The 27,719-nt window shown below is 38.9% G+C and overlaps 1 protein-coding gene across 4 annotated transcripts in view; it reads right to left on the reverse strand.

Annotated features, from left to right (window-relative positions):
• Positions 1–607: 607 nt before the first annotated feature.
• The window catches only part of LOC134532488 (protein sidekick), a 136,666-nt gene continuing 109,554 nt past the window's right edge, over positions 608–27,719 (reverse strand). For all 4 annotated transcript variants that reach the window (XM_063368916.1, XM_063368918.1, XM_063368917.1 and 1 more), the window contains 18 exons: positions 26,792–26,988; positions 24,371–24,580; positions 23,724–23,978; positions 21,347–21,575; positions 20,963–21,111; positions 19,987–20,137; positions 19,352–19,532; positions 18,723–18,938; positions 17,968–18,164; positions 16,958–17,154; positions 15,900–16,139; positions 14,923–15,123; positions 13,375–13,516; positions 11,108–11,392; positions 8,499–8,659; positions 7,746–7,908; positions 6,663–6,982; positions 608–4,699 (listed from right to left, as the gene is read on the reverse strand). In XM_063368916.1, coding sequence (XP_063224986.1) covers positions 4,367–4,699; positions 6,663–6,982; positions 7,746–7,908; positions 8,499–8,659; positions 11,108–11,392; positions 13,375–13,516; positions 14,923–15,123; positions 15,900–16,139; positions 16,958–17,154; positions 17,968–18,164; positions 18,723–18,938; positions 19,352–19,532; positions 19,987–20,137; positions 20,963–21,111; positions 21,347–21,575; positions 23,724–23,978; positions 24,371–24,580; positions 26,792–26,988 — 3,827 coding nt within the window. In that variant the 3' untranslated portion in view covers positions 608–4,366. The remainder of the gene's footprint in view (positions 4,700–6,662; positions 6,983–7,745; positions 7,909–8,498; positions 8,660–11,107; positions 11,393–13,374; positions 13,517–14,922; positions 15,124–15,899; positions 16,140–16,957; positions 17,155–17,967; positions 18,165–18,722; positions 18,939–19,351; positions 19,533–19,986; positions 20,138–20,962; positions 21,112–21,346; positions 21,576–23,723; positions 23,979–24,370; positions 24,581–26,791; positions 26,989–27,719) is intronic.

Here is a 27,719-nt window from a genome sequence, read left to right on the forward strand (position 1 = left end):
AAGTATGTCAAAATTGTGGTTCGCAGGTAAACAATTTTTATTTCTTGAAGGTCAAACCGGAATTATAATAGTCTGTCAAAGTCAATCACAGGTGACGTTCGGCCAATCACATGGCCCAAGAAAGTTTCGTAACTTCATACTTTTGACGGATGGACGGATGTAATTATAACCTCCAAATGTCTGCAGAGGTATTGCATGTCAAATTTTATTATATATTAGGAATTATTGAAGTTTAATTCATTAGATGCTAACATACTTTAAATTATGTTTGAATACATTTAAAAGTTTTATGTTTTCAAATAAAGATTGTCCAGTTTACAGAAAAGTGATTTTTACACATGGCAACTAAAAATTTTAAAATAAATACCACAGTGAAAAGTATTATATGTTTAATGTGATTTCATAACTTACATGTTTTTCAATGTAATATATTTACGCAAGAGAAATTTTCCCCAAAAAATTAATTTTTTTCAACATCTGGCAGTATGTATAAGGGAAAATATGAAGGATGAACAGTGCATTGAAAATCGCAGACGGCTGACGAGAGAACGAATTAGGAAGGGCAAAATCATTCGAACATGCAGAAATAAACATGGAACAAGTTCACTTTCATACTTAAAGCTGTTTTATTACAGTCAAAACTTGGCAGTGATGATCCCCCAAGAGACAAAACTCTGTACAAATCACAATTCTACTTCATAGTTCATTTGAATAATTACAAAATATAAACTGCGCCTCCAATCAGTGGCGCAGAGCGCTAACACACTTGCATCAGAAACACACTTTGGTAAGTCACGTGACTACACAATACTTAAAAGAGCTCGCCAAATTTAACATTTTCACACACAGCATAATCCATACATAATTTTTATTTTAAACTTTATTTTAAAAACTTAAAAAATCTTACACTGCGTCAGATTTGTGGATTTCACACTTTCAGTTAATCCACACACTTAACAGAAACTTGAACGGTATTACATGTTCCCGCCAGAGTTGAACAGGGGCGAGAATGGCCGCATCTCTGGCCACTGCTGCCACCACCTCACTCCGCATTACAGCTGGTAGCCAGGCAAGCAAGTAATGCAAAAATAAACTTATTAGAGATGCACAATTTAATAAGATAAAATTAAAATATTTTCTTTTGTACCAAGTGGAAGCCTCAATTATTTTACAACATTGTTATATTTCACGATATTTATACTCTTTAACCGTTAGATATTATTAATGTTTCAATAGAAAACTTTTTAAAAGATTTTCCGTAAGCTACCAACAGAGTTTAAAATATTACGTAACAAACCAACAATCCAATCTTCATTAATTATTTACGTAGTCATAAAACTGACTAATCAAACTGAATGTGGTTTAACTGAAAAGATTAAATCCAACACTATCTGATCCAACGTCACCATAATTATAAGTAGTGGAGATCTAACAAAAGCATTCAACATATAGATACTACCATAAATTTTTCCAACAATTGTTTATCACTTGGAATGTGTGGAAGATAGAATAAGACATGGAGTACATAAAATAAACAACAACAAAAATTCTCAATTTAAATGAATGGAATATAAAATACAAAACAGATTGAAACAGATATTGGTAGTGAATACACAATAAAACAAACAGTAGAAACCTTTTTTTACATACCCAGATTTTACACCTGTCTTTTTTTTTAAAAAATGTAATTATTGTGGCACTATACAAGGTTGATGCAAAAATATTCCATCACTTTTTATTTGCATTTTTCTGCACTCATAATTACGTTCTATTCATGAATTTTTCAGAAATTTAAAAAGAGTTTTTAGGTTTTTACTGTAACTTCACATTAAGCCATGCAACTCATAATCATAATACAAATGTAATTTTTTTGTGCGCAGCACAGCTACAAAATTATACAACATCTAAAATAAACATAGTACCTTGTGGGAATTTTGATTCAGTGTATTTGTGATAATGGTGTCAGAGAATAATAAATATTTCATTAATAATAAGATTTTTAATATCTGCCAAATCACTCACTAGAATATACTTCTTTAAAACACTTGTGATGGGAAATAAAGAAAGCAATTTGGCTACAAAAAAAGGGGTCGATTTATAAGATGTTATCACGTCAAAACTGATTCTTCAAAACGCACTGAACTCAGAACACTCATCGAACAGTTTAACGTAGGCACAAGAAGTGCACTTTCACGCTTTCTGCTGAATAACGACTCGCGCTCGCCTGAAACAGCCGTGCTCACACATCACTGCACAGCATCCTGTGCGTGGTTCGTATCAAGACATAGTTCTGAACCAGCACGGGTACCGCCATCAACTACGGAGCAATTAGCGGTGCTGCACGTATACGTAAGTGTACAGCATTCACACATGTACAACCACTTGCTTTTATTTCCCACGTTGTAATTTTACAAATGTGAGAGTCTTGCATGGAAGTCAAACGTTTACTGTAAAATAAAAGCAGGGTATTAGTTCTGCATTACAGACTAACTGCACAATCCTGCTCTTTTCACCAGATGGTAAAACTGTTAAATTGCAATCTAAATGTCTTAAACAACTTTAATTGTTTTAAGCCTCATTACTAGGGATAAGATCATATGGTGAATGCCAAAATATCATTGAAAAGAATGTCAGTACAACAACACCAAAACTTAAATTAATACACTAAAAAGAAAAAAAAATGCAATTAAAATCATGAAACTAATCATTTTCAATCAAAACTCAACTCTAATGACAAATAATTAATCTTTTAAATATGAAAGTACATAATTTATTTAGCATGAAGTTTGAACCATAATTTATGAAAAAAAAATTGTATAATGTTTACTTCCTTTTACTCTTGCAACTGTTATTAGTTATTAATATTTATATTACGACATTAGTACATTTTTCAAAAGATTTATTTTATTTGTTCCAAATAGTTAGAAATGCTATTACAATTCATTATATTTTGAAAGTGCATTATGTATCAGTCAAAATGACACTGTTTTGGAGAAATAAGTACCATGGAACATTAATACATCATATTTATTCAGTAATATGCTATCTTTTTAGTAAACCAATTTCACAGAAAATAAAACCAATACTAATAAACACCTGAAACTCCTATTTTAAAAACGAAATTGGCATGAAAATAAAAACATAAACTCTAGTCTCTACTCGTTACGTTACGTCAGACTGTGGCATGCACGACAATAGTATAACTGTATTAATTTCTTTCAAAATAGGGTGTCCATAATTTTTGCTCTCAGTATTAACATAGTTTTAGTAATAAACCAATTATTGCACAATTTATTGAATCAAGTTTACTAATTATAATCACATTCTATAATAGACACATTAACTAAGCATTCAACTGATTATATAATGTATCTTTTCCCATACAAAAAAAAACATGATTCATCAACACACCAGTCACAAATCAGTCACTACTTATTAAAATTAATAACCAATTGATGATTATTCCATCCTTTGGAGACAAAAAAATGTGGTAGGTACATTATGGAAATAGGAAGGAGACATTCTTTTCATTATGTACACTTTAAAGTATCTGAAGGTATAATTTATACTTGTATGCATTTACCATCCAGATGAAGTTACAACGACAATCAAAAATGAGTCTACTACGTAACAGCATCAACATATGCACCATGATGTAAATATTTTGTATGTATAGGATTATTAATTTCGCACATTAATTACTTGTAATAAAAATTGTTAGGCTCTCTTGAAATGAAAATAAGCTAACAGTAAAAACAAACACTGATGATCTACCAAAACAGCAAACTCACTTCTGATATGTTAAACCCTGTACTCAAACACATATTCACACACCAATGCTTTCATGATTAACTCTATAAAAAAGGAGCAATAAGTCGCGATTGACAGAGCTAAAAATGTACATTTCTCAGAAACTAATCAAACTTTTAGACATATTTAATTACAAAGAAATAATTCATGGAAGCATCAGCGAGTTTATTTTTTTTTTATACAAATTCTAAAATACTTTGCAATATTACTTTATCGAATCATCTATTCAGTGTACATACTTGACTGGTTGTTCTAGAGTTTTAGTTTTCTTTCAATTTCACATAACAAAACATTAAAAAGCTAACAGAGATCCAATGATAATATTAACATAACTAAATTAATTAAAGCAGCCTGGATGGTGAAATTCGTTCTGCAACTGAATATCATACAATCAAGAGGTCCATTTTAAATGCTCACGTCTTAATTGTCGATATTTAAAATTGTGATGGATGTTCGTCATACAAGACGTAAACACGACTACAAAATAAAAAAAATAAATGAAAATTATCACAGACTGGCACACAAAAGTAGACTGGAAAAATATGCCCCACATGTTCTACTTTTGCTTTACATTTGGTCCATCGACAGCTGTCTCGCCGCCTCGCAGCTGAGCGCGGGAATGAAACACGCGGGGGGTCGGGGGCGTCACACGAACGACGAGAAGCCGGGCAGCGGGGGCGCGCGACCGCGCCATGTTGTTCATGACGATCTGGCCCCCGTTGAGGCTCATGACGGTGCTGCCCTCCGGCTCCGAGTCCGTGTAGCTCGAGTAGTTGCGCACCGGCTTCTGCTTCTCCCAGGACTGCCGCAGCGAGTCGTTGATGTTGGCGTAGTGGTTCACGAACGAGTGCGGGTCCGAGCGCACGCTGTCGTTCTCGCTCTCCGAGCCCTGCGCACGGAGCAAACACTGCATCCACGAGGGCACCATGTCTTCATGAATAAGTACATCAAGTATCGATACATTGAGATCCATCACAGGAGAAAAGTCCTACAGACATAACTAAATGCTGTATTAGCCTATGTTGCAGCAAATTATTTAAGGATTAAAAATTAGTAAAATTACTGCATTCAATCTGCAGAAAGTGTGTAAGGAACAAAAGTGATCACTCCAGATAAGCATGGGAAAAAAGTAAAAAGTCAAATAAAACTTGAGATCAAAAATAATAATGTGACGCGAACATGTGTGCCTGTCTATGACTATTACAACTGTGTTTGACACAGCTAACACGTCACAGTTACTTATATTTGAGTAATTACAGATGATATTACGGAGTAGTGTATGTTAAGGGTAATGTATGTTAAATGGCTGGCAAAGTATGGTGGTTGGCTGTACTCGTGTACGATTAATACCAAAACAGATAACATTTAATAATTAAAGCAATATCAAATTATTAAATGTATATAATTGATATAATTTCAACACATAGATATGTACAACACTTGAACTGAAAATTATTGATCTGAATAAGTTTGACTAGAAAGATTAGGTTCAGATTATCCTAAAGTTGTACCAGCTTTTAAATAACCTACCAAATACAGATAGCCAGACATGAATGGATTCGGGTCCAGTTTCGATACTACACCGTCATTACTAAATTGTCAAGGTTTGCAACTACCGGTACTAGCTCAATTTGTGGCAGGGCAGGTTCTTCGGCCATTCAGGACTTCTGGGTAGATCGGTGGATGGTCGCAGGAACTTGTAGAAAGGGACGCTGCAATAGAGTTCTAATCCACTACGACTGCCGTAGGCTACGACTCATTGACTGGATCGGCGACACCAAAATGGTCCTGAAAAACGTGGTACAAGGAAAGTTCTCACCACGAGATGGCAGGAATCAGATGTAGAAGTCGCGATGCTGGAAGCACTCGCGAAACGCCTCGTATGTCGTGTTAAGGCGTATACCCTGTATTCTGAGGTAGATGCACTCAGAATTCTCCTATCTGAATACTCTGTTAACACTGTAGTATCTAACTATCGTAGCGGACACGATCTTCTTGTTTCCTTTGTGGGCACCAGGTTTTTGGCGACACATCGCAAGGGAAACGTCTTCTCTCGAACATGGCGTCTTAGAATCCTCTCTATTCCCTTCCTTTTCCACCTCAACTTCCCCGGATTGTTGTAGCAACCAGCGAGCTCGCAACTAGCAGGAAGAAATACTGAGCAGTTGTAGTAAAATCCAATGTACGGTAATTAAACCTGTGTTTAACTCATGTAAAGCTTGCAGAAAAAGGAATAGGCGTCCAAAGAATAATAACTGAAGACAATAAATTATTAAACTGCTGCAATTTCCAAAGACTAAACATACTGGTTTGCCTTAGCTATCCCTATTAGTGTGATTGGTACAACTTATAATACAAATGCATATTTAAATATAATAATTAATTTACAATAAACATGAGATAATGAAATCAACCTGTAAATGGGTGACTGTTTACAATAATAATAATAATAATTTTTTGGGGACAGTAAAAAATATTTAAGTTGGAACTACTAAACCTAATAATTTGCTGTTCACCAAACGTTTTGTATTAACAGTCTTCAGGGTTTTAAGAACTACAAAAGAGCCATATTTTTAACAACCTTTCAAAGGACAATCAATAAAGTATAATAAAATATTTAAAAATTTCAAAAAAGAAGCAAATTTTTACTGTTATAGCTGGTATTCATTTGGTGCAGAAGGCTAAATTTTAATTTACTTCAAAGCTTTATGATGCAATCAGCCGCATAGAGTTGTCTTTCTCTTTATCTATCAGCTATCTGCTGTTCCAATCATCACGATGCATGGCTAGAACCTGCAGCATCAAACACAATACTTGACCAGTAATGGAATCACAGTGACGCGCATGAGCACCTGCGAGTCGGTGGAGCTGATCTCGGACTGCTTCTCCGTGACGCTGCTGTCGTCGGGGTTCTCGTCGTAGCCCTTGAGGCTCTCCTCGTCGCTGTGGTACGCGACGGAGGCCGGCGAGGGCCGCGGCGGGGACTTGCCGAGCATGGGCGGCCCCGGGGGCTGGTGGAGGGACTTGCGGCCCAGCGTGCCCCGCTTGCCCAGCGTGCCGCAGCCGCCCGCGCTCATGGTCGCGTTGAGGCGGTGCGAGCGGTACAGCCCCAGGTCCTGGCGGTCGTCCACGTCCATCGCCATCGACTCCTCCAGCACCTTCTGGGCCTCCTCTGCGGGACAACCACCCACCACACACGTGTCACTCCACACCACCACCGCAGCCTCCAGCACCTTCTGGGCCTCCTCTGCAGGACAACCAGCCCGCCCCCGCGCTCGTGTCGCACTCCCTTGGTCCCGTGCCTCGCCGGGGCAACACGCTGACAATCACTACATAGTCGCTTCCCGCTGTCCGTCTGTCCCTACGTATGCTTAGATCTTTGAAACTACGCAACGGATTTTGATGCAGTTGCCTTTTAATATATAGAGTGATTTAAGAGGAAGGTTTATATGTATGATACATGCATAATATAGTAGAGAAACACTGATAATTTTAGAGGTTTCTAATATGATGATGTAAATAAACACATTTTTTTTTTGCGCTTACATTGCAAACGCTGGCTGAACCATACGAGATAGATCAAAATAATGTGCTACAGTATTGTACACCTTAAAAAGGTCTGCAAATAAGTCCGCGACGGTATATGTCTATCTCTTAGGGATAACCCACAATAACCATTTTTTATCCTTTACTTTTTACGAGAAATAATGGCTTATTTACGAAGAGATTTTAAGCAACACAGCAATATGCGAAAATTGAATCTGAGAAATTGGCTTACATCCGTAACAATAAAATTAAATTGAGAGCAGAAAATTATTATTATTATTATATCAATATTATATGAAGACATTCTCTCGTGTATTTAGAATCAGCATTGCACCCGTACGAAGCCGAGGCGGGTCGCTAGTAGTTACATAAAAACATTAATAACTTACGTTTGTATTTATAGCTTTTGCTCTTGACACAGAGGACAGCAATTATCATGATGATTATGATGATGGACGCAGCCGCGAGGGAAACCATGAACCACGTTTGGCGGTAAAATGGCTTCTGCTGCAGATAGCCATACTCCAGGTACAGCTTGGAAGGAGTTATAACCTGCAAAAAAAAAGTGATAAAGCAACTAAAGACACGAATCCTGCTCCAACACAAGGTTACATTCCTTGAAATGGCATACTGATAATGTACATGTTTTGCTTGATTAAAGTTGGTTACTTAAAAATAATAAAAAGGTGGCAATCCATTCGCTTTTATGAATGCTCAATATTAATATTAAGCATGGTTATTTTATAATATTTATTACTTAAACATTACAAGTATTAAATTTTTTTTTTTTACTTCAAACCTGTATTTTATTAAATAAGTGTAATACAGCTTCACCGAGAACAATATTCGCAGTTAGATTCGACTTCCTGAATATTTTAACATTCAATTTCATATTCGCTTCACATCACAAAACCAGTATTCACACAAGACTACCAGAATGTACAGTGACTGGGACTGGGAATGCTGGACATGAAGAGGGAGAAGATTGTGAACGAGAAACAAAGCATCATAAAAAGCGGTGGGACAGAAGCACCTGAGGAACAGGCATACAGAAACAACGGAAGGAACAGCGGATCGCGAACAACTGCAGCCGATGACCGATCACTAAATAAACTGCGATCGAGGCTAGACTGACTGCTCACCGGCTTGTCTGCCAAAGCAGGGTAGCTGATGCCGTACTTGTTGTACGCGATGACTCTGAACGTGTAAGACGTGGACGGCAGCAAGTTCTGGTAGGAGATGGTGAAGTCCTGCAGGGGGCCGTTGCTGGTCTTCGTGATCGTCTGCCATCTCTTGTCATCAGCTGGAATAAAACACATGAATTAAGCCATTTGAATTTTGCTCCAGAAATACGTTATGAGAACAATAATTTAAATAATTACTAGATATTTGGTTAAGTAAAAACCCAGTGTTAGCTTATGTAACTATGAAGAAATGTGGAGTAACATGCACAACAAGACAACCAAATTATTTAGGAGGGAAAGTGATAAAAAGTAGGATGGGGGCATTTTAAGAAAAAAACAGGTTAGACAGCAATTTATAAAAGTAAATAAGATAAATATCAAACTAAATATAAAGTGAAATAACTTCCAAAAAAAACATTTGTTTAATAATAACTACAAGCAAAAGATCTGCAATGGAAGTCTTCATCTCACAACTGCCGCAGTTATTTATTATGTACTGACAGCAATATTTTCAACCTCCTTAATATTATTTGTTACGTTCACTTGGCAGATTTTTTTAATCTTTGAAATTTGAAAATTAACTAATTTTTACATGTGCCATCATACTCATATTCAAAAGAAAATTCATAATGGAAGAAAGCTAAGTATTTGATTTACTAACTGCACCAGCACTTACATGTACACACAATTGCTGAAACTTTATTGCAACAGTAATTCCAAGAACAGTTAGTTTATGAACTTACAGCAATGCAGAAAATTTATGTTGTTGGCAGTTTCGTGAAACATTAATATTCTACGTCAGGAGCCTACACAGAATTTTACTTTGTGGGAAAAAGGAGGGGGGGAGGGAAGAGAGAAATTAACCACTTTTACTGCTGTTTGCTTTGAAATTCTTACCATTCATCTTTCTACCTTTTAACATTAAACACAACACAGACCAATACCATCTGCATCAGAAGTTAATTTCATAACTTTTCATTATGCACAAAAGCTCACTAGATTTCCAGGAAGAGGTGGGTGAAGGAGAAACTAGATATTCATCGCCATCAACACTTAGCTTATTGGATTGAACTATACCTTAGCTTTAACATTACTCAATTGCTTTTCTAAATGGAATGCCTGGAAAATAGTCCAATACAATATTTTTTTTTTAAAAAAAAACCACTATCAGAATTTACACAGACTGCTAAGCTAATCGCTAAGGGAACTGTGTTACACCCGAGCTACGCTAAAGGTTCTACGAGGATGTGTTTGCATTTCCTGGTTGGAAGTGTGCTCTGCTGTTAGGGACGGAACATACCAACCGCTACACTGAACTGGCTACGTTAACACTTACTAAACTGCCAATCTTCCATGACTGATGAAACACAGAAGAAAAAAACCAGCCTTGTTAAGATGTCAGCACATGTATGCAGGTAGGTCTACTCTAAAGCAGTTAATAAAAATAACACACAAAATATAAAACGTCCTCCTGCTCCCAGCAAAAAATTGAAAAGGGCTCTAACCTACACGCTTGCTTCATGATCCTGCCACATATCCAAATTATCGGCAGTTATTACAGCAAAAAAAAATACATTATTATAAACAAACATGGGTCAAAATTACAAGTTTAATTTATCCCTAAATATAAATAAACAAAAAAATTTTAGGTCATGATTATAAAAATTGCTGTATCAAATAAAAATTATATATAATTACTTCTGACAACACCAATTAAAATTTTAAAATCACCATTTTCTCATCTTCCGAACTTAGAACATGTAAATATGGTGTCTATAGCAATATGTATATTTAGCAGTAGAGAAAATTTAAGATAATGTATAATTACACTACATATAGTCATTAAATATAACAATCATAAGTTCCAGCATTAACGTATCAAATTACTGTCAACTTTTGTTTTGGAAAAATTTGAAGAGAATCCCACATGAATATATGTACATATAACCACTCCAGAAAACTGTAATACTGTAGACTCAAGTTATGTGTATAATCATTACATTGGCACAACTTTTAAACATGAAATAAAGTTAACTATCATTACTAGACATTTTTTGATATGTAAATAAACATAGACACACAGTCAAAACATATATCATTTCTTAAGGGATCCAAATATGTCTTGCAAAATAATATTAGAAGTTGTCATTTATAAAACTGAACCCGTGTTGACAACCAACGGTGATAATCTGGCAACATGTATTATGGGTTTCTACAACAGCAAACATCAGCAACACATATTTTTTTACCCAATAATTAGTCATTAAACAAGTGTACTGTTGAGATAGGAGATACCTTAAACAATATTGTTATAAATGTATAATGTTCCAATGAATGAATAGAGAAATGAATGGATGGATGAACAAATAAGTAGGTGGGTGAGTGAATGAGTAAGTATTAAAAATATTTAACACATTATTATATGAATGAACCACTAAAAACTTACATTAGCATTTCTTTGTGATCATCAATGATGGATGATGAAAAGAGAATGGAATGAATGATTGGGGGAAACGACAGGAACCTGAGAAAACCGCCCGGCCGGGAACAGCCCCGCCGACACGTACCTTTCTTCTGGCTCTGCACGTAGTAGCCGAGGATGGGGCCCTGGCCGGACGGCCCGTTGATCCAGTGCAGGTCCACGCTGGACATGGACTCCGAGGGGAGGATGGTGAGCTCCTTGGGGCGCATGGGGGAGCCGTCCTGGGGCCCCGTGGTGACGTTCCCCGACACCGAGGGGCCCAGGTCGATGGTCTGGGCCCGCACGTGGAAGGTGTAGGTGACCTCCTCCTCCAGGGACTGCACCAGCAGGCTCGTGTCCGACACCTTCTGCTTCACCTGCTTGCTGAAGCCTGGGGACCCCGCGCCGTCACACCCTCGCATCACTCCTCCGAGCCAGCCACTACACACTGCGTCACTCCTCCGAGCCATCACACCCTCGCATCACTCCTCCGAGCCAGCCACTACACACTGCGTCACTCCTCCGAGCCAGTACACCCTCGCATCACTCCTCCGAGCCAGTGCACACTGCGTCACTCCTCTAGCCATCACACCCTCGCATCACTCCTCCGAGCCATCACAGCCTCGCATCACTCCTCCGAGCCATCACACCCTCGCATCACTCCTCCGAGCCATCACACCCTCGCATCGCTCCTCCGAGCCATCACACTCTCGCATCACTCCTCCGAGCCATCACACCCTCGCATCACTCCTCCGAGCCAGTACACCTTCGCATCACTCCTCCGAGCCAGTGCACACTGCGTCACTCCTCGAGCCATCACACCCTCGCATCACTCCTCCGAGCCAGCCACTACACCCTCGCATCGCTCCTCCGCGCCGTCACACCCTCGCATCGCTCCTCCGAGCCAGTACAGCCTCCAGTTACTCCACACAGCCACAACACCCTCACGTCACTACACTCTGTTCCTTTCCACAGGGCTTCGCTGCTAGTGCCACCTTTATCACTCTAATACTAAGCAAGTACATATTACATTCATGAAGCTTTCTACAGTCTGACATTGACAATGCTATTTTAATGACCTACTTTTTGTAACCCTCATTAATATCTTACACTATTAAAATGGTGTACCAAATAAATTTAAAAATATACAAAACCATGAACAAAATTAAGAGAAAAAAAATGGATCTAGTACATGGTGATGATAACTCGGTAAAAAGATTAATATTTGCTAATAACCTAAAATAGCTACAGAAACTGCTTAGCATTATTTATATTAAATCAAAATATTCAACAGATAATTTTTTCCAATTCCCCATTTAAATAATCACATTTCTTAAAATTGTCTCATGTTTCCTACATAGTAAATCACAGAAAGAAAACTGTGGGTTTCATAATCAACTCTACACTAAATGTTCAACACTATTTCTGATAAAACCAACCATTGTAAAGGTGGATTAAGAGGGGTAAAAAAAAATTATTCATAACCTCAAAACTGTTCATTTTGTTTGTAAATCTTATAATTTTTATCTAAAACGTTTGACTATAACAATTTTTATAAAGCAAACCATTATTGGAAGGGGTTGAACAAATATGAGGTTGGAATAAGAAAATAAATAAAACTTCCCTACCATATTACTACATATTGAAACAGTTCTTATTTTTGTTTAACTTTCTTAATATTGTCTAATACTTTTGTAAAAATAAATATTTATGTAACCAACATTACTGCAAGGGGTGGAAATAACAAGGGTTTAAAGAAACGAAAATCATTACTTTTTAAATAGATATACCTACTATCAAATCCATTATAATTTACAGTATAAATCCCAAACTTTAATTAAAACTTTGGCTGAAAAATTTTTAGTAGAAACAAATTATTACTGTAAAACAGAGGTTAAAATAATTTTAAAAAATTTCAAAAATTGATTAGTATCAAATTTGATTAAATTTTTTCAAACCATCTTAATAATATCGTAAACCTTGGTATAAAGCAAATTTTTATAACACCACGTTATTAGGTAAAAAAAAAATTATAACTACCTTTTCGGCATAATATGAAACTTTTCTAAGATATTCAATGTTGAATGCATTGAGTTAAAAACATTCATAATATTTTTGCTGCATGGAACGTGAGAAAATGTTTAATCTATCTTTTTTTTTTTTATACTGGAGAACATAAAGATGTTATGTACATTAAGTTCTTAAAATGTTCCAAAATTTTATAGAAGTTTCCTAAATATTTACACAAGAAATAGGTACTTAAAAATCTACCTACGCCTGTAGACTGTGCCAAAAGGGATTTTTTTTTTTTTACAGTTTTATTACTACTACACTTAAAAAATGTACATACTTACTTTTAAAACAAATACTTACTTTCATTTTGTTTTGCTGTTTCGTAAGTGACTACATAGCCAATTATTTCACCATTCCTTTTTTTCGGAGGATCCCAGGATACTTTCAGACCGCTCATTGTGATTTCAGAGAAACTGAGATTTCTTGGTGGTCCAGGCACACCCTAGACACAAGATATATCACCATTGGAAATAAAAAAGATAAACTCTACTTATTATAATATAGTATAACCTGTTTCATTATATCACCACTGCAATTCTATATAAATAAAACTGTAAATGTTCGCTTGTACAAAATAGTTCAGCTCTGAAAGTTAATCACGGATTGCTTTGAAATTTTGATAAAATGTTCCATTTGTATATGCAAATTATTTTGTACACTAAAAATTTTTATAATTTAATAAAAAAAAATAGGGCATGTAACTCAGTACAAATGATAGCTGTGAAAAAAAATTGAGTGGTTTTTCTGTTTTCCACTCAACTATAATGAGCCACAGGAACACATGGCCGGTTCAGCTAGTAAATAAAGAAAAACTACATATATTATTTATGATTTATAATACAATAGAACCTGTTCAATTTTAACTTCGGTATTTTAATTTGAAATCCTAGATCAGTGATGGCTAACTTGTGTCCCGTGGGGCTATTGCAAACGAGACATTGTTTCATACAGCCCGCCTAAGGAATCTCTCGATAAAGAAATATTTGGTATGTTTTGTCATGTATTAGTAGGGACAAGATTGTACGTTGAATTGTGATAAAACAGAATTAACGTGAAAAAGAATGTTAATACACAGAATAACACCGAAATGCAAGATAATACACCAACCATCACAGCTCCGAAATGCAAGATAATACTACATCACAGCTCCGAAATGCAAGATAATACTACATCACAGCTCCGAAATGCAAGATAATACTACATCACAGCTCCGAAATGCAAGATAATACTCCATCACAGCTCCGAAATGCAAGATAATACTCCATCACAGCTCCGAAATGCAAGTTACTTCTTGGAATTAAGCAGCATTTTTTAACCAAAAGTTAATTTAAATCACAAATATAAGGTAATATTTAAAATTCAAGGAATGTCATTATTTCCAGAATAAAACTGTACCAAAGTCTATGGATCAGAAAAATTAATTTAATTTGATTTATTGTGCATCTCTTATTGAATCACATTTAAAACTAAAAGGCTTGCAATTTTATTTTATTTTTTTTGTTCTGAATGTCTCTGTTGTAGGACTTACTAAAGATAAAAATATTCCTAAAACAATTTGGACATGCCTCAACACAAAGCTGTATACACTGGAGTAACACCATTTTATACTGTCAAACTTTCAAAACTGTACACTTGCCACCTCACAAATTCTTGTAAATCATATAATCAAAACTTCCTAACACGTACCTGTAGTTCCTGGCACATGAGAAAAGAATCATGTGACATTGTAAGAGCTTCACGCTGCTACTCGACTCGCGTGACGTACCGTCTCGAGTGAGCCTGCACAGCTGGTGGTACTCACGACAGTGCTACATGGAAGTGGCGATGGAAGCAGAGGTGCGCACACACCTGGAATGTCTTGACGGTCACCGGGGAGGACCGGGGCCCGTCGCCGGCCGGGTTGAAGGCCAGTATCTCTATCCTGTACTCCGTGAACTTGTCCAGGAACACCAGGCTGTGGGAGTTGTACGATGCCGGAACCACCTCCAGCTCTTCCTCGATCTTCCTCTCCTCCAGGTCCTGCGAAGTTTCCGTCATCAGGTAGAAAATCTGAAACAGAAAAAAAAAACACGAAATTTTGTAACTAACACTATTTTGCAAGAGCACAAATGATCAGACCAGTCCAATCTACTGCCAGAGCCAAATGTTTTTACAACTATGAAACCTAGTTGCAATAATAGTCCTAATTACAACTTAAACTTGTTTTTTGTCTGGGTGAATGTGATGAGTAAGGACAAGATGATATGGTGCAATAAAATAAAACACAAATAACACCGCAACGCATGTCAATGCAGCAGATAACACTGAAGTGCAAGTTGATGGATAATCTAGCACCGAAATGTAACTAAAAAACATTTAACCAATCAGCAATATGACAAAACTGAACTGAAATTACAAAAATGTTATCTATTACTATGGTCTATTCATTGACTGAAATTCATTAAGCATTAAATTTGATTACCAAAAAAATATATATTACATTGTTTGATTTTGCATTTCTTATTGGTAAAACATTTTTACATCAATGAATTTCACACATTTATCAAACACAAAATTTTGCAGATTTATTCTTATTTTTCTAAGTAATTCTGTTCAGTCATGCTCATTATTAATTTTTTTATTATATGAGTGCATGATGAGTCAGTCAAAAATGAATCTAATTTTGGAGGAATAGGTATTCAGAAAAATTGTTTCGTATTTACATTTTACGGATGAAGATAATGTATGATAGTAAAAACAACAACACTGATATCTACTGTTTTAAAAATGAAATAGACAATAGAAATAAACCTAGCGACGGACAGTCCTGGCGAGTCATGACGCACCTTGTAGCCCAGCAGGTCGCCGTTCTGCTGGTTCTGGCGCGGGGCCCTCCAGCGCAGACGCACCTCGGTGGGGGACACGGCCTCCGCCAGCACGTCGCGCGGCCGTCCCGTGGGCACGGCCTCCCCCACGTACACGGTGACGGGCGGGCTGGCCGGCCCGCCGCCCTGCGAGTTGTAGGGCACCACCACGATCTCGTAGTTGCGGTCCACCGACAGGTCGCTCAGCACCACCTGGTCCACCTGCGAGAGCATGCCGCACATACCTGCTGGCAGCGACACTTGGGAATGTAACAACCATACACATTCAATTGGGACAGCGTGCCGCACATTCTTACCTGCTAGCAGCAACACTTTTAAAAAAACCAACAAGCTCTAATGGGAATGTAACAAACAACCTTACACATTCAATTTTTTTGTTCAAAAAAATCTATAATTAAAAGATTAAAATAGCGCAACGAGGTAAAAGAATAACAGAAAACGTCATCAAAATAAACCTGGCAAACACTGATAATTGTAAACCAAAGAGAACAAGAAAATGTTCAAATCGGTGCGCGAGAGTATATATACAGGTACTTTCGTGAGTCATAGAGGACACTACTGCAGAGCTGATGTTATCGGCATATCAACATCCGACTTGATGAAGGTAGCTTTGCATCTGTCAGTCGCTCCAGCCTTGCAGTAATCAGTGCATAGACCAGTGGCTCTCAAAGTGTGAGCCAGAGTGTACTGTAGGCACTGCAGTATTCCTGTGTCCAGATGTAAAATTACAAATACAGTTACTCTAACATCCCATTTCATTCTGAAATAACACTGTTTTTGTTAACACACGATCATTGTGTGTTATTTGAAAGACCCTACAGGTTTTGCTGAAACGGTGATGTAGTTCATTTGCAAGAGCTGTAGTCACTCTAAACTCTTTGTAAACAAGCCTTGAGTTGACCATCAGCATTGAATCGATAAGGCATACATTATTGTAACACATTTCTCAGGAATGTGTTTATGGTGCGCCGACAATTACTGAGAAGCGCGGGAGTGGATCCTCGCAAGGAGGCACGCACCGTGATGCCTGGCACGAGCTTCTTGGGCGTGGCCTGCAGCGCCGTGGGGTAGTCCGACACCGGCTGGTACACTATCTGGTAGCCGCCCGTCTCGAAGTCCCCGTTCCAGTAGGCCGTCTCCACCGGCTCCCACTGCACCTTCACGCTGTTCGTGGTGATGGGCACCACCTTCACGCTCGACACGCTCTTGCTGGGGGCTGCCGACACAGGCGACACGGCTCCCTCACATCCATGCACAAGTGTGCACGAGACTCACTATCAGTGCATCTCCTCAAGAGACAAGGTTCCATTCACATGCAATCAGGGTCGTCGACAGAGACCAAGGCCCCCGTCTCCACGGGCGTAAATCCCGGGGAGCCAGGGGCCCGGTCACCCCACAACTGGCCCTTGGGGATTCACTTGTGCTTGCAAAATCGTAACTGTGAGACAAGAATGAGGAGTGTAATTCCACGGGCTCCCACTGGGAAATCACCCGATTTTCACCCCTGCACCTTTCCATTGCTTAATGTAAAAATTTTAGAAACCCAGAATTAAAAAATAAAATCTAAGAACTATCAATTTTATGGGCCATAACAGTAAATGCGATCTGCATGTACCTATTCTATAACTTTTTAAGTTTTTACTGAATTTTATAAGCAACATAATTGTATGTAATTTCCATCCTATCATCATTGTACATTCAGAAATAAAAAAAATCTTTTCTGGTAGCCTGGTCTATAAAAAAAAGTTATTTTTAGAATCCCCCTACTGTTATCATTAACACATATGTAATACAATTTCAGAAAGTAATTAATTACTCTCATTACCTTCTTGAAGTACTTTATTTTATGAAATCTATAAATTAGTATGAAGTTACAAATTATTAACTTTTGCAAATTGGGCCAAACCCAAAAATTAAGAAATAATGCTGAACTTTAAGTACTGTTGTATTAGAAGTGATTGTAAACTGAAGGACAGCAGACCGGCAGGGATAACAGGATCGCAAGAGCGAGCGTAGTGGCGTCACTGACCGGCCGGGAGCGTCTGCACGGCGCCCGACTCCGCACTCCAGCCGCTGGGGCCGATGTCGTTGGTCGCCTGGATGCGGAACTGGTACGCCGTGAAGGGCTTCAGCTCGGTCACCGTGTACGAGGTCACCTGGGGGTCCACCCGCTCCGGCACCGTCTGCCACGGCCCCGAGTTCCTGGAGTACTGCACCGTGTAGTACCTGCGGCGAGACCCCGCCGCCCGTCAGCTGGCTGCTTACAAACCCACTTTCAATCACCCACGAATAATGTAGGTAACATGGAATAACACAAGCAGTTTGACTGCAGTGACGAATATCAAAACGGTTCAGTTTGGAGTTTTACCTCCGTGGGACGCGATACAGTGGCTACTCTAAGGGGGGTCGTAGGAACACAGCTCCCCCCTCAGACCATCCATTATGACAGGGATAAGAGAGAAAAATTGAAATATCAAACTAAACAAAGAATACTATACAAGTAACATGTGATATATGCAGATATTTTTTTTTTAATCTCCTTTAACTTGTATAATTTGCAGCGCTGCAATATTAAACATTTATGAAATAGAAGTTATGTGAAATCATATATAAGCAATAGGTTATGGTTTTTTTATTATGTTGTCAAACAAATGTACATGTAAAAAAAAAATTAAGATTATTTTTTTGCAAATTTTGAAAATAAAAATAATGCTACTTTCAGGGACAAATCACCTCTCCGCATGCCTCACACCAACGAACTGCTAGAAGAGTGCAGCGGGGTACCTGAGCGGGGCGAAGCCGTCGCGGCCCGGAGTCCACGAGAAGGTGATCTGTTCGCTCTGCACCTGGCTGCGGCTGACCTGCGGGGCGGACGGTGGCTGGGGCCGCTCCCTGTTGCTGGTGGTGAACACCAGGGCGTGGGCCGTCTTGCCCCAGCCCGTGCGCGTCTGCGCCGTCACCGAGAACATGTAGTACTGCTCCGCCTGCAGCCCCGTCACCCTGCCGACACACGCGCACGCCATGTAGCCCCGTGCACCGCGGCACGGCCGCTCGACCCCAGACCGTCCTGCCAGCCACCCCTCTGACGGACACACTAGTAGGACGTGATCGGCCTGTTCTGCACACCAGTCTGACAATGTTTCAGTTCAATTATAAACAGTACACACGACAAAGTACCAGTCAGAGCTCGGAACACTACATCATCACATGCTGCAAGGAGATGTGTAGTCCATGTGTAGTTACAAGAATGAGTTTCGCTACAACAGACGCGGGCAGCTTGTGATTGGTGGTCTCGCGGTGGTCCTCGGGAAAAAATGAGTATGGAGGTCTACCTTAGAAGAATAACATAAATGGTAATGTTTCACTACTTCTGGAGTTATAACGGATACAGGTGATTCTTCGCTGGACCTCACCTGTAGGTCCGGTCTGACGGAGGGAACTCCCTGGTGTAGTTGAGGTTGCTGCTGCCTTGCAGGTGGTACGTCACCTTGTAAGCCAGTATTTCCCCATTAGGCTCCTCCGGGACATCCCAGATTATCCTCGCCATGGACAGGGATACATCCGGGAAGGAAACGTTTGAGGGAGGACCAGGAGCTAGAAAAAAATAGAACAAGTTACCATCCAAAACCTCTGAAAAAAAATAAAAAGTGGTCATAAAATCTTAATCTTAATGAATTACTGTTTCCACCAATTCATTAGCACCTAGTTAAGTTGTTAGTAGACTAAGAAGATAGTCCCAGAACTTAAAGACTTTTAAAAGCATTAAGTTTGAACTGGTGACCACTAAAATAGATTAAATCTAATCAAATACCAATTATAATGAGAATCAGCTTATTTATCTGACACATGGACACAATTCATTAGGTAGTATACGCCCGAGTTGAATCTGACAAAAAGATGCACACTGAGTGGAAAGATGATCTTAAGCACGGGTTCCAACAAAGCTATTTTTGAGAACACCTTATTCCTGGCCTGCTAAAAAAAAATTGCAAGCTTCAGTTGATGTCACTAGTGAATGATATCTCAGGCAGACCCGATGCTAACTGACCATCTTCGAAGGTCTGCACAGACACAGGCGGCGTGCTGAGCGCTCCATCCCCAAGTCTTGTGCATGCCAGGACCTGGATGTGGTACTGCACAAACTTCCGCAACTCTGTCAGCGTGGTCGTGAACGACTTGTTGTTCGGAATGTTCTTGTACTGGAGGAAACAAACATCAAGAAAAACTTAGGTTGTGATGTCATCATTATTTTCTCCGAAATTAGTTTAACAACACTACTGAAACAAGGACATGTACAGTCTCAAAATAAAATGGATATGCTGAAAAAATTAACATCTGATATCAAATTAAAATAAAAAGCAGAAAAAAACACAAGCTAACATGTTATATAAAACAGTATAAATATCAAACAAATTTTGACCACTGCTACTTCACAGATTTGCTTTAAGTAAAGCTTAATTTAATCTGTGGTACGGACACTTTCATGCATTATTTTCATCCAAATCCGTTAACAGATCTTTAATTTGTTAAGGCTCAGTCTCAGATGCAATGATGATTTTTTTTTAATTTTCCATATCCACTTTTATTTAAGACCTATAGATTTATTATAATTTATAAATAGCAGTTATTTAAGAGCTTTAACTCCATACCACTCTTGCATTTGTAGTTCTTTCACAAATATTTTAAAAAGATATTCACTAATATAATACTTGTAAAAAGTTGCGCCTGTAATGATAATAAATTACGAAGACTTAAATGACCTTTTACAACCGCTATGTTATACTAAGTGAATATCTATTGAAAATATTTGTGACAGATAAAAAAAAATGCAAGGTAGGTAAGATTTAAAATATTTAAAATAGACTTTGAATTAAAAATAAATTTTTAAAAAAAATCAATATGGTGTGTGAGACTCAGCCTTGAAAACATTTATTTTTTTTTAAATTCAACAAACACATCTCCCAATTTACAAAACGTCCTTCACTTGGGTAAGTGACCGCACGCACGCAACACACGTGCGGTACCTGGAACGCCCGGGCGTGAGATCCGTAGTACACCTTGTAGCCCTCGATGATACCGTTCTGGTGCTCCCTCGGCACGTCTCCCCACTTGACAACGATGGTCGTGGACGACGTGGCATTCGCCTCAACGTTCATCGGCCCGAAGGATGGCACTGGAAGCCAGTCACAACATAATAACGATCATGCAAGATTGCTATCCAAAATTTAAAAAAAATAAAAATTGATTTGAAAAAATATTTTTTATAAATTGTCTTTATGCAAATGTATATGCTAACTAACGTCTGTAAAATATCTCAATAGAAACACAGTCATGCACATGAATGTCGACAAGGGACCGGACAATGAGTCCACGAGTCCACAGGGACTGCACACGGCACGACTACGCACCAGACTCGCGCGTGCGCTCCACGGCCACAGGGCTGTGCGCGGAGCTGCCCACGTCGTTGAACGCCTGCATCAGGATCTCGTACTGCGCGAACTCCTCCAGCCTCTCCAGCACGTGGGAGTTGGCCGTGTGGTCCTCGATCTTCACGCAGTGCGTCTGGGCCTTGCCCACCTCCCGGTACGAGATGTTGTAGCCCCGCGGGTTCCCGAACCACTCCACTTGCTGCAGGGGCTGCGAACAGGTGCGTGCGACACTGTCACATCTCAACACTTTTCAACAAGCCAGCATGACAACACCCAAAAAATTAAGATCTACTAACCGGAAATTTTAAAAAAACTCCGCAAAGACGAACAAATGTACATTCAAACTCATCAAGTAAAGATCCAAAATGATCAATTTACAATTAAGAAACTTACCCCACAAGTAGAGAAATGGAAAGTGTTTCTCATCTGCATTGAAAGTTATCCGTTACTTTTACATTCACTTAAAAGAAAGACTAAATGTTATTATAAACAAATACCAGGTTTAAAAACTTTTATGAACAAACATGACTCCCAATATTGTTTTATAGATTTATTTAAATTTGTAACATGCCCAACAACAGTTAGAAACTTTTTAGGTGGGCACGGCATACAGAAAATAAAGCTACACAGGACAGTGCAGACCCAACAGGCATGTAAAAAGCTGAACCTAGGTAAACATTAAGTGCAGGTAGGCACTACCAGCAGATAGCCAACCAACACTAGCAGGCACTGCCTACCTGCAGGGACTACAGCACATACAATAAAACACAAAGTACAAAGTTTAAAAGTGGAAAAACTTTCCAAAGTTTGTGGCTTGACAGCATAGACCTGGGCTCTGATGTAACCCCCAAAGAAAACAATCCATGGGTGTTAAATCTCATGACCGTGGCGGCCATTCCACAAATCCACGTCTTGAGATGATCCAGGTCTTGTGGTGATCAGTAAATCGAGCGTAGCATTAGTTGTGTGGCACATCACAGTTTTCATCATCTATGGTCTCAAGTTTGACCGCAGAAATTCATGTAACATGGACGTGTAGCAGTTGTCATTGACAGTAACGGTTCTTCTCTCATCATCTCAAAATAAATAAGGTCCAGTGATGCCGTCACGCCATAATCCGCACCAAAATGAATTTTCTGAATGCAATGGCACCTCTTGGAGCACTTGTGGGTTCTTCTCGCTCCAATAATGTCAATTCTGTGTATTTACAAAGCCACTAAGACAAAAATGCACCTCGTCTGAGAAGATGATTTATCCACTGAAATCCGTATCACCTTCCGACTTCTGTACGGCATCATCAGAGAACTCACGACGCAATCTGTGATCATTTGGTTTCAACGCTTGAGTCAATACAACTTTCTATGGATTCAGGGCCAAATCCATTCACAAGATTCACCAAGTTGATGTCTCAAATAGCCACAAGCGTTGAGATTGTCTTGAAATTGACACATTCGGCTTGTCCTCAATACTGGCCGCTAGTGCTGCGATATTTTCCTCAATTCGTCCTTTATGTTGTCTTCTTAGTGGCTTCTGGTCGTGCAGAGTGAAATACCACTCAAACGTGGCCACAACGTGGCGTATAGCCTGAACAGAGAAGCGATGGAGACCCAATTCTCTGGTAAACAAAGAAGGAGCACCCAAAACTAAGCTACCACTTTGGTAAAATTTTTTAATGATTTCTAAATTTTCAGGTATCGCGACTCGCTCATTGATAAAACTACAAATTATAGTGGATATTTTCACAACCAGAAGCACACAGTATAATAATTATAAACTGGAAATTACAATTTTAAAAAGTATCACACCTAATGAATGACCCTAGAACAATAAAGCTGGAGAGTTAACAAAAAAAATCTCCTCCAGTCTGCACCTGATCTTGAAATAAACTTATCTATTTTAAGCATGATTCTAACTATAAGTAGTTTTGTTTTTGTTTTTTTTAATTAAGATAAAACTATATTTTTGAACAGGGGAGCAAATCTGTAGGATTTGCGAGGGGGAGCCCACACAGGTTTTAACCAACAATTCATCTCTAGACCAATGAATTCGTTAGAATATTCTTTTAAGGGTTATTGCTTTTTAAGATAACAAACCTCCTATTTAACTGGGACATATCCCACACTACCTGACACTCTACGAACATTCACTCTCCCCATAAATGGAAGTGATTGTGGGGCTCGGAAAATGCAGATTTCTGGATTTTCTCCTGAACGCAAATGTCTGTAAGACCCACTCACCTCCTTCTGAGATGAGATTGTGCTCCAATGTGATGAAACACAGGGTTAACTGACCCTCCTCATTGCAAAGAGGAATGGCAATCGTTACATCATCAAATAGGCAGCGGCGCGGCACTCACGATCCAGCGGACGCGCAGCTCGGTGGCGCTCATGGCGCGCACGGTGACGTTGCGGGGCGGGTGGGCGGGCGGGGCCTGGATGGTCTGGAACTCCTTGGTGGGCTCCGAGGGGCCGGACGCCCCCACCACGTTGCTGGCGGTGATGCGCAGCTTGTACAGCGTGAAGGGCACCAGCCCCGTCACCGTCAGCGTGGTGGCGTCCGGGTCGGAGACCTCCGCCACGGGGACCCACGTGGCGTTGCGGGCCGTCTGGGCCTGCCGACACGACCTCCGTCAGCCCCCGGGTAACATGTACTGCTTCCGAAACCCCGTATAATACAAGGTATTAAAATTAATCCATAAAAAGTTAGTGATTGAAACATTATAACTTTTTATCTAACTAGGATATTGAACACTTTTTTAATAACTAATGATGCTTTAATAACAGCTTCAAAAAATAAACTATAAGATAAAATATAAACAATAAATATTGCTATAAATTAAGTCACCTTTTACAATTGCCTAACAAAATACATGAGCAATATCTGAGATGAAAATCTTAAAAGGCAAGAAGTAGGGACAAACAGCGGTCCTACGACATGACACGTGTTAGCCACGGTATAGTAGGGGAACGGAACCCAGCCTGCTCCGTGGGGTGCAGGGCTTGCCTCGACCGTCCACTTGGTGATGGAGGAGTTGCCGTCGAAGCCCGGGGTGAACTGCAGCACGACAGAGAAGGCCTCGATGTTGGACACGGCCAGCTTGGTGGGCGGTCCGGGCAGCACCGGCTCGATGCCCGACTGGATGGTCGCCACGCGCGGAGGGCCCACGCCCACGCTGGTCCAGGCGCTCACCTCGAACCTGTAGTGCGTCGTCGCCTGCGGAGCACACGCGCACGTGAGCCGAGCGGGGCCGACCACCGCGTGTCCGCATCGGTCGTGTCCTACTGCTACGTTCCGTACACCCGCCCCTCCAAGTAACGCTGCTAGGTTTGCGCTGCGCGTTTTTGAAGTTACGACGCCGATAAATTGCTGCTGCATGATTTGAAGTGGCACTGTCATAGACTCAAAGTTGCCCTGTTTTTTTTTAAGTAATTTTTATTTCCATGCTCACCATGCACACACGCACAATGTTAATGGCACTTGTGTAATATTGAACACAGTGCAACGAATTAATAACTGTGATCAATCAAAAAAAACAATTTTTGCTCCTTCCTTAATTAACTATTTGCTTCTTTCATTTCGTATTCATATTCACTCTTAGTTTTTGTTAGCACTTGTGAGTCGAGCTAATGGCAGCGTTTCTTGAATAGAAACCTGATTGGATCAATTTTCATTAAGGTTTTCTTGAATGTGTTTTGACTGGAAGTAGTCTCAGAAACATGGATGGGATGATTTTCTTCGAGTTTTTCTTGGGATGAGTCTTTGCCGTGTGAAATTTGATTAAAGTTAAAAATTTTTCTTAAATATTTCCTAGACACTTTGTAGTGCACACGTTGGCAAAACAAATACACACATATAACCAAAGATAAACAATGAAACACTTATCTAATACGGCATGTTGATAGCTGAACACTATAAAATTGATTGATATTGGATGCAATTGCCATGTGTTGTTGATAATCTAATTTAAAACTATAACTTGAGTTGAGTAGCTAAAAATTTAAAACATATTGATGTGTAAAACACATGTTTATTATAGTACAACTATCCTTTAAAAATTAATGTTATAATTACGAGTCATAACATGAAATAATGATGAATTAAAAAAAATACGTTAAAATATTAGCTTACAATCTGACAATCATTAGTTAACATTGAAATAGCACAACGATGGTCTATCAGTAGAGAGACAATTTTTTTTTAAAAATTTTTTCAGGAAAGATATCTATAGAGATGAACTTGAAAAGCAAAACTTAATCAAACTACAAATTTTTATCCAAATCATTAGAGCCGTTTCTGAGATGCTAATGTCTATATACATACATACAAGAATTACATGTTTAATAGTATTAGAAATTATTCAACATTTAATTAAATATACTTCAAACGTATGTACTTCAAATGTATTTAAACATATATTTTTACTGTAAATTAATTTTAATGGGAGTAGTGTCTTGATTAAAATAGTTGTCAGCAAGCACACTCACCTGATTGGAAAACAAATTATTTTGGTAACACACTCTCTTAGTTTTCCGTTAGCACTGTTTTGATTAGCACTGTTTTCATGGAACGAATTAGAGCGTTACTTCGAGGGGTGGGGGTTTCATCTTTTCATGGGGTACAAAATGTATTTAAAAATGTAACATAAAGTAAAATTTTGTTTTACAAAAATTATTGGTTCAGCTTAAATTCAATTTACTTTACTGTTGTGATAAAGGAAAGTGGAATGTACTCCAACTAAAGATCAAATAAAAAAAAATAATTAAAGATGAAAATCTATGATATTGACTAAAATAATGAGGCACAAACAAGGAGGAAATAGTAATGAGAGGAAAACAGATATGTAAGAGATTTTTTATAGGAGAGAAAGGTGGAAATTAAAATGAAATCATGTGTTGTACAATACTTACTAAAGTGCCCATAGTCACTTCTGGAGTAGAGACTTGGACTGTAGATAAGAGAGATGCTGGGAAGATCAGGGCAATAGGAATGATGTTTATTATGATAAATAGATTGGCAGTTACGAGGCGAGACAGGATGAGGAATGATATAGTGCAAGGAAAAGCAGGAGTTAAGGACTTGAATGAGATCGTATAAAAAGCAATAATGAGATGGTGTGGCCATGTTCAAAGAAAGGGAGAAAAAAGAGGCTGCCAAGGAAAATGACGGAGTTGAAGCACACAGGAAGAAGGCCACAAGGAAGACCAAGGTTGAGGTGGGAAGAGCAGATAGTTAAAGGAGTGACGGAGAGAGGAGAAGAATGGAACAGAGTGAAGTAAGAGGAATGTTGGAGGGACATAGAAAGATTGCTGGAAGCAGTTGATGATAGACAGATTGACTGACGTAATGCTCGATGGTTTGTAACACTGATCGGATGGTGTCGGGATGGAGTGCACACAACGAGACGCCAGGAGGAACGGCGGCTACCTGCAAGCTGTTCACCAAGATGCTGAGGGTTTCGGAGGTGAGGTTCTCGACGCGGATGGTTTCGGGCTTGTCCTTCACCATGTACTTGAGCTGGTAGCCGTGCAAGATGCCGTTCGCCTGCCTGGGGGGCGTCCAGATGACCTTCACCGCGCGGTCGCTGATGTCGTCGAACTGCAGGCTGCCCACCTCGCCCGGCACTGCCGCACAACACTGCGCTGCAGCGAGCTACGTGTGCTGCGCTCCGAGGAACATGCTTTCATAACGCTGTGAGCACACTTGGGACACCAAACTACAGTGAGGTCCCGCTAATGTGCACTAAATGGGAGTGGACTCTGTCTGGATCAAATGGAATTTGCCTTAAAATGCATGTAATACAAGTTTTAGATGGCTAAAACTATAAAACTGTTGGGTTTATTTTCATTGGTACAACTTTTCCCACAACTTAATTTTAGTTTTAACAAACTTGAGAAATAAACTTTTAATTTTTACCAGGCTTGCTTAAGAACTGAAAATATTTTCCAGTCGAGAGAAGATCAAAAAATTTATAATCAAGATAAAATAAAGAACTTTGACAGATTTATTTCTTTTGTCATTAATATAAATATTTTTTTTCTTTATTTACAAAAATTTATTAAAACTAAATTACCAATAAGGTGGGCTCAATTGATAACCTAAAAAAAAATGATAGTGAAATTTCAATACATTGTACTTGAAAACTCCCAAAATGTTTTGGTTCTTAATAAAAACAGTACCTACTTTATACAGATTATTATTAGCTGCAATCATCTCTATATAGGAGAAATCTGAAAATATACACTTTAAACTTTAATGTAAGAAATGGTTTGAAAGAAGAACTATGTAAGGAAATTTCACTATAATAATATGTTTCTATCATTTTCACTTAATTTTGCTTAATCTACTTCTTATA

This window comes from Bacillus rossius, chromosome 6, assembly GCF_032445375.1.
Source record: "Bacillus rossius redtenbacheri isolate Brsri chromosome 6, Brsri_v3, whole genome shotgun sequence".
Lineage (NCBI taxonomy): Eukaryota > Metazoa > Arthropoda > Insecta > Phasmatodea > Bacillidae > Bacillus > Bacillus rossius.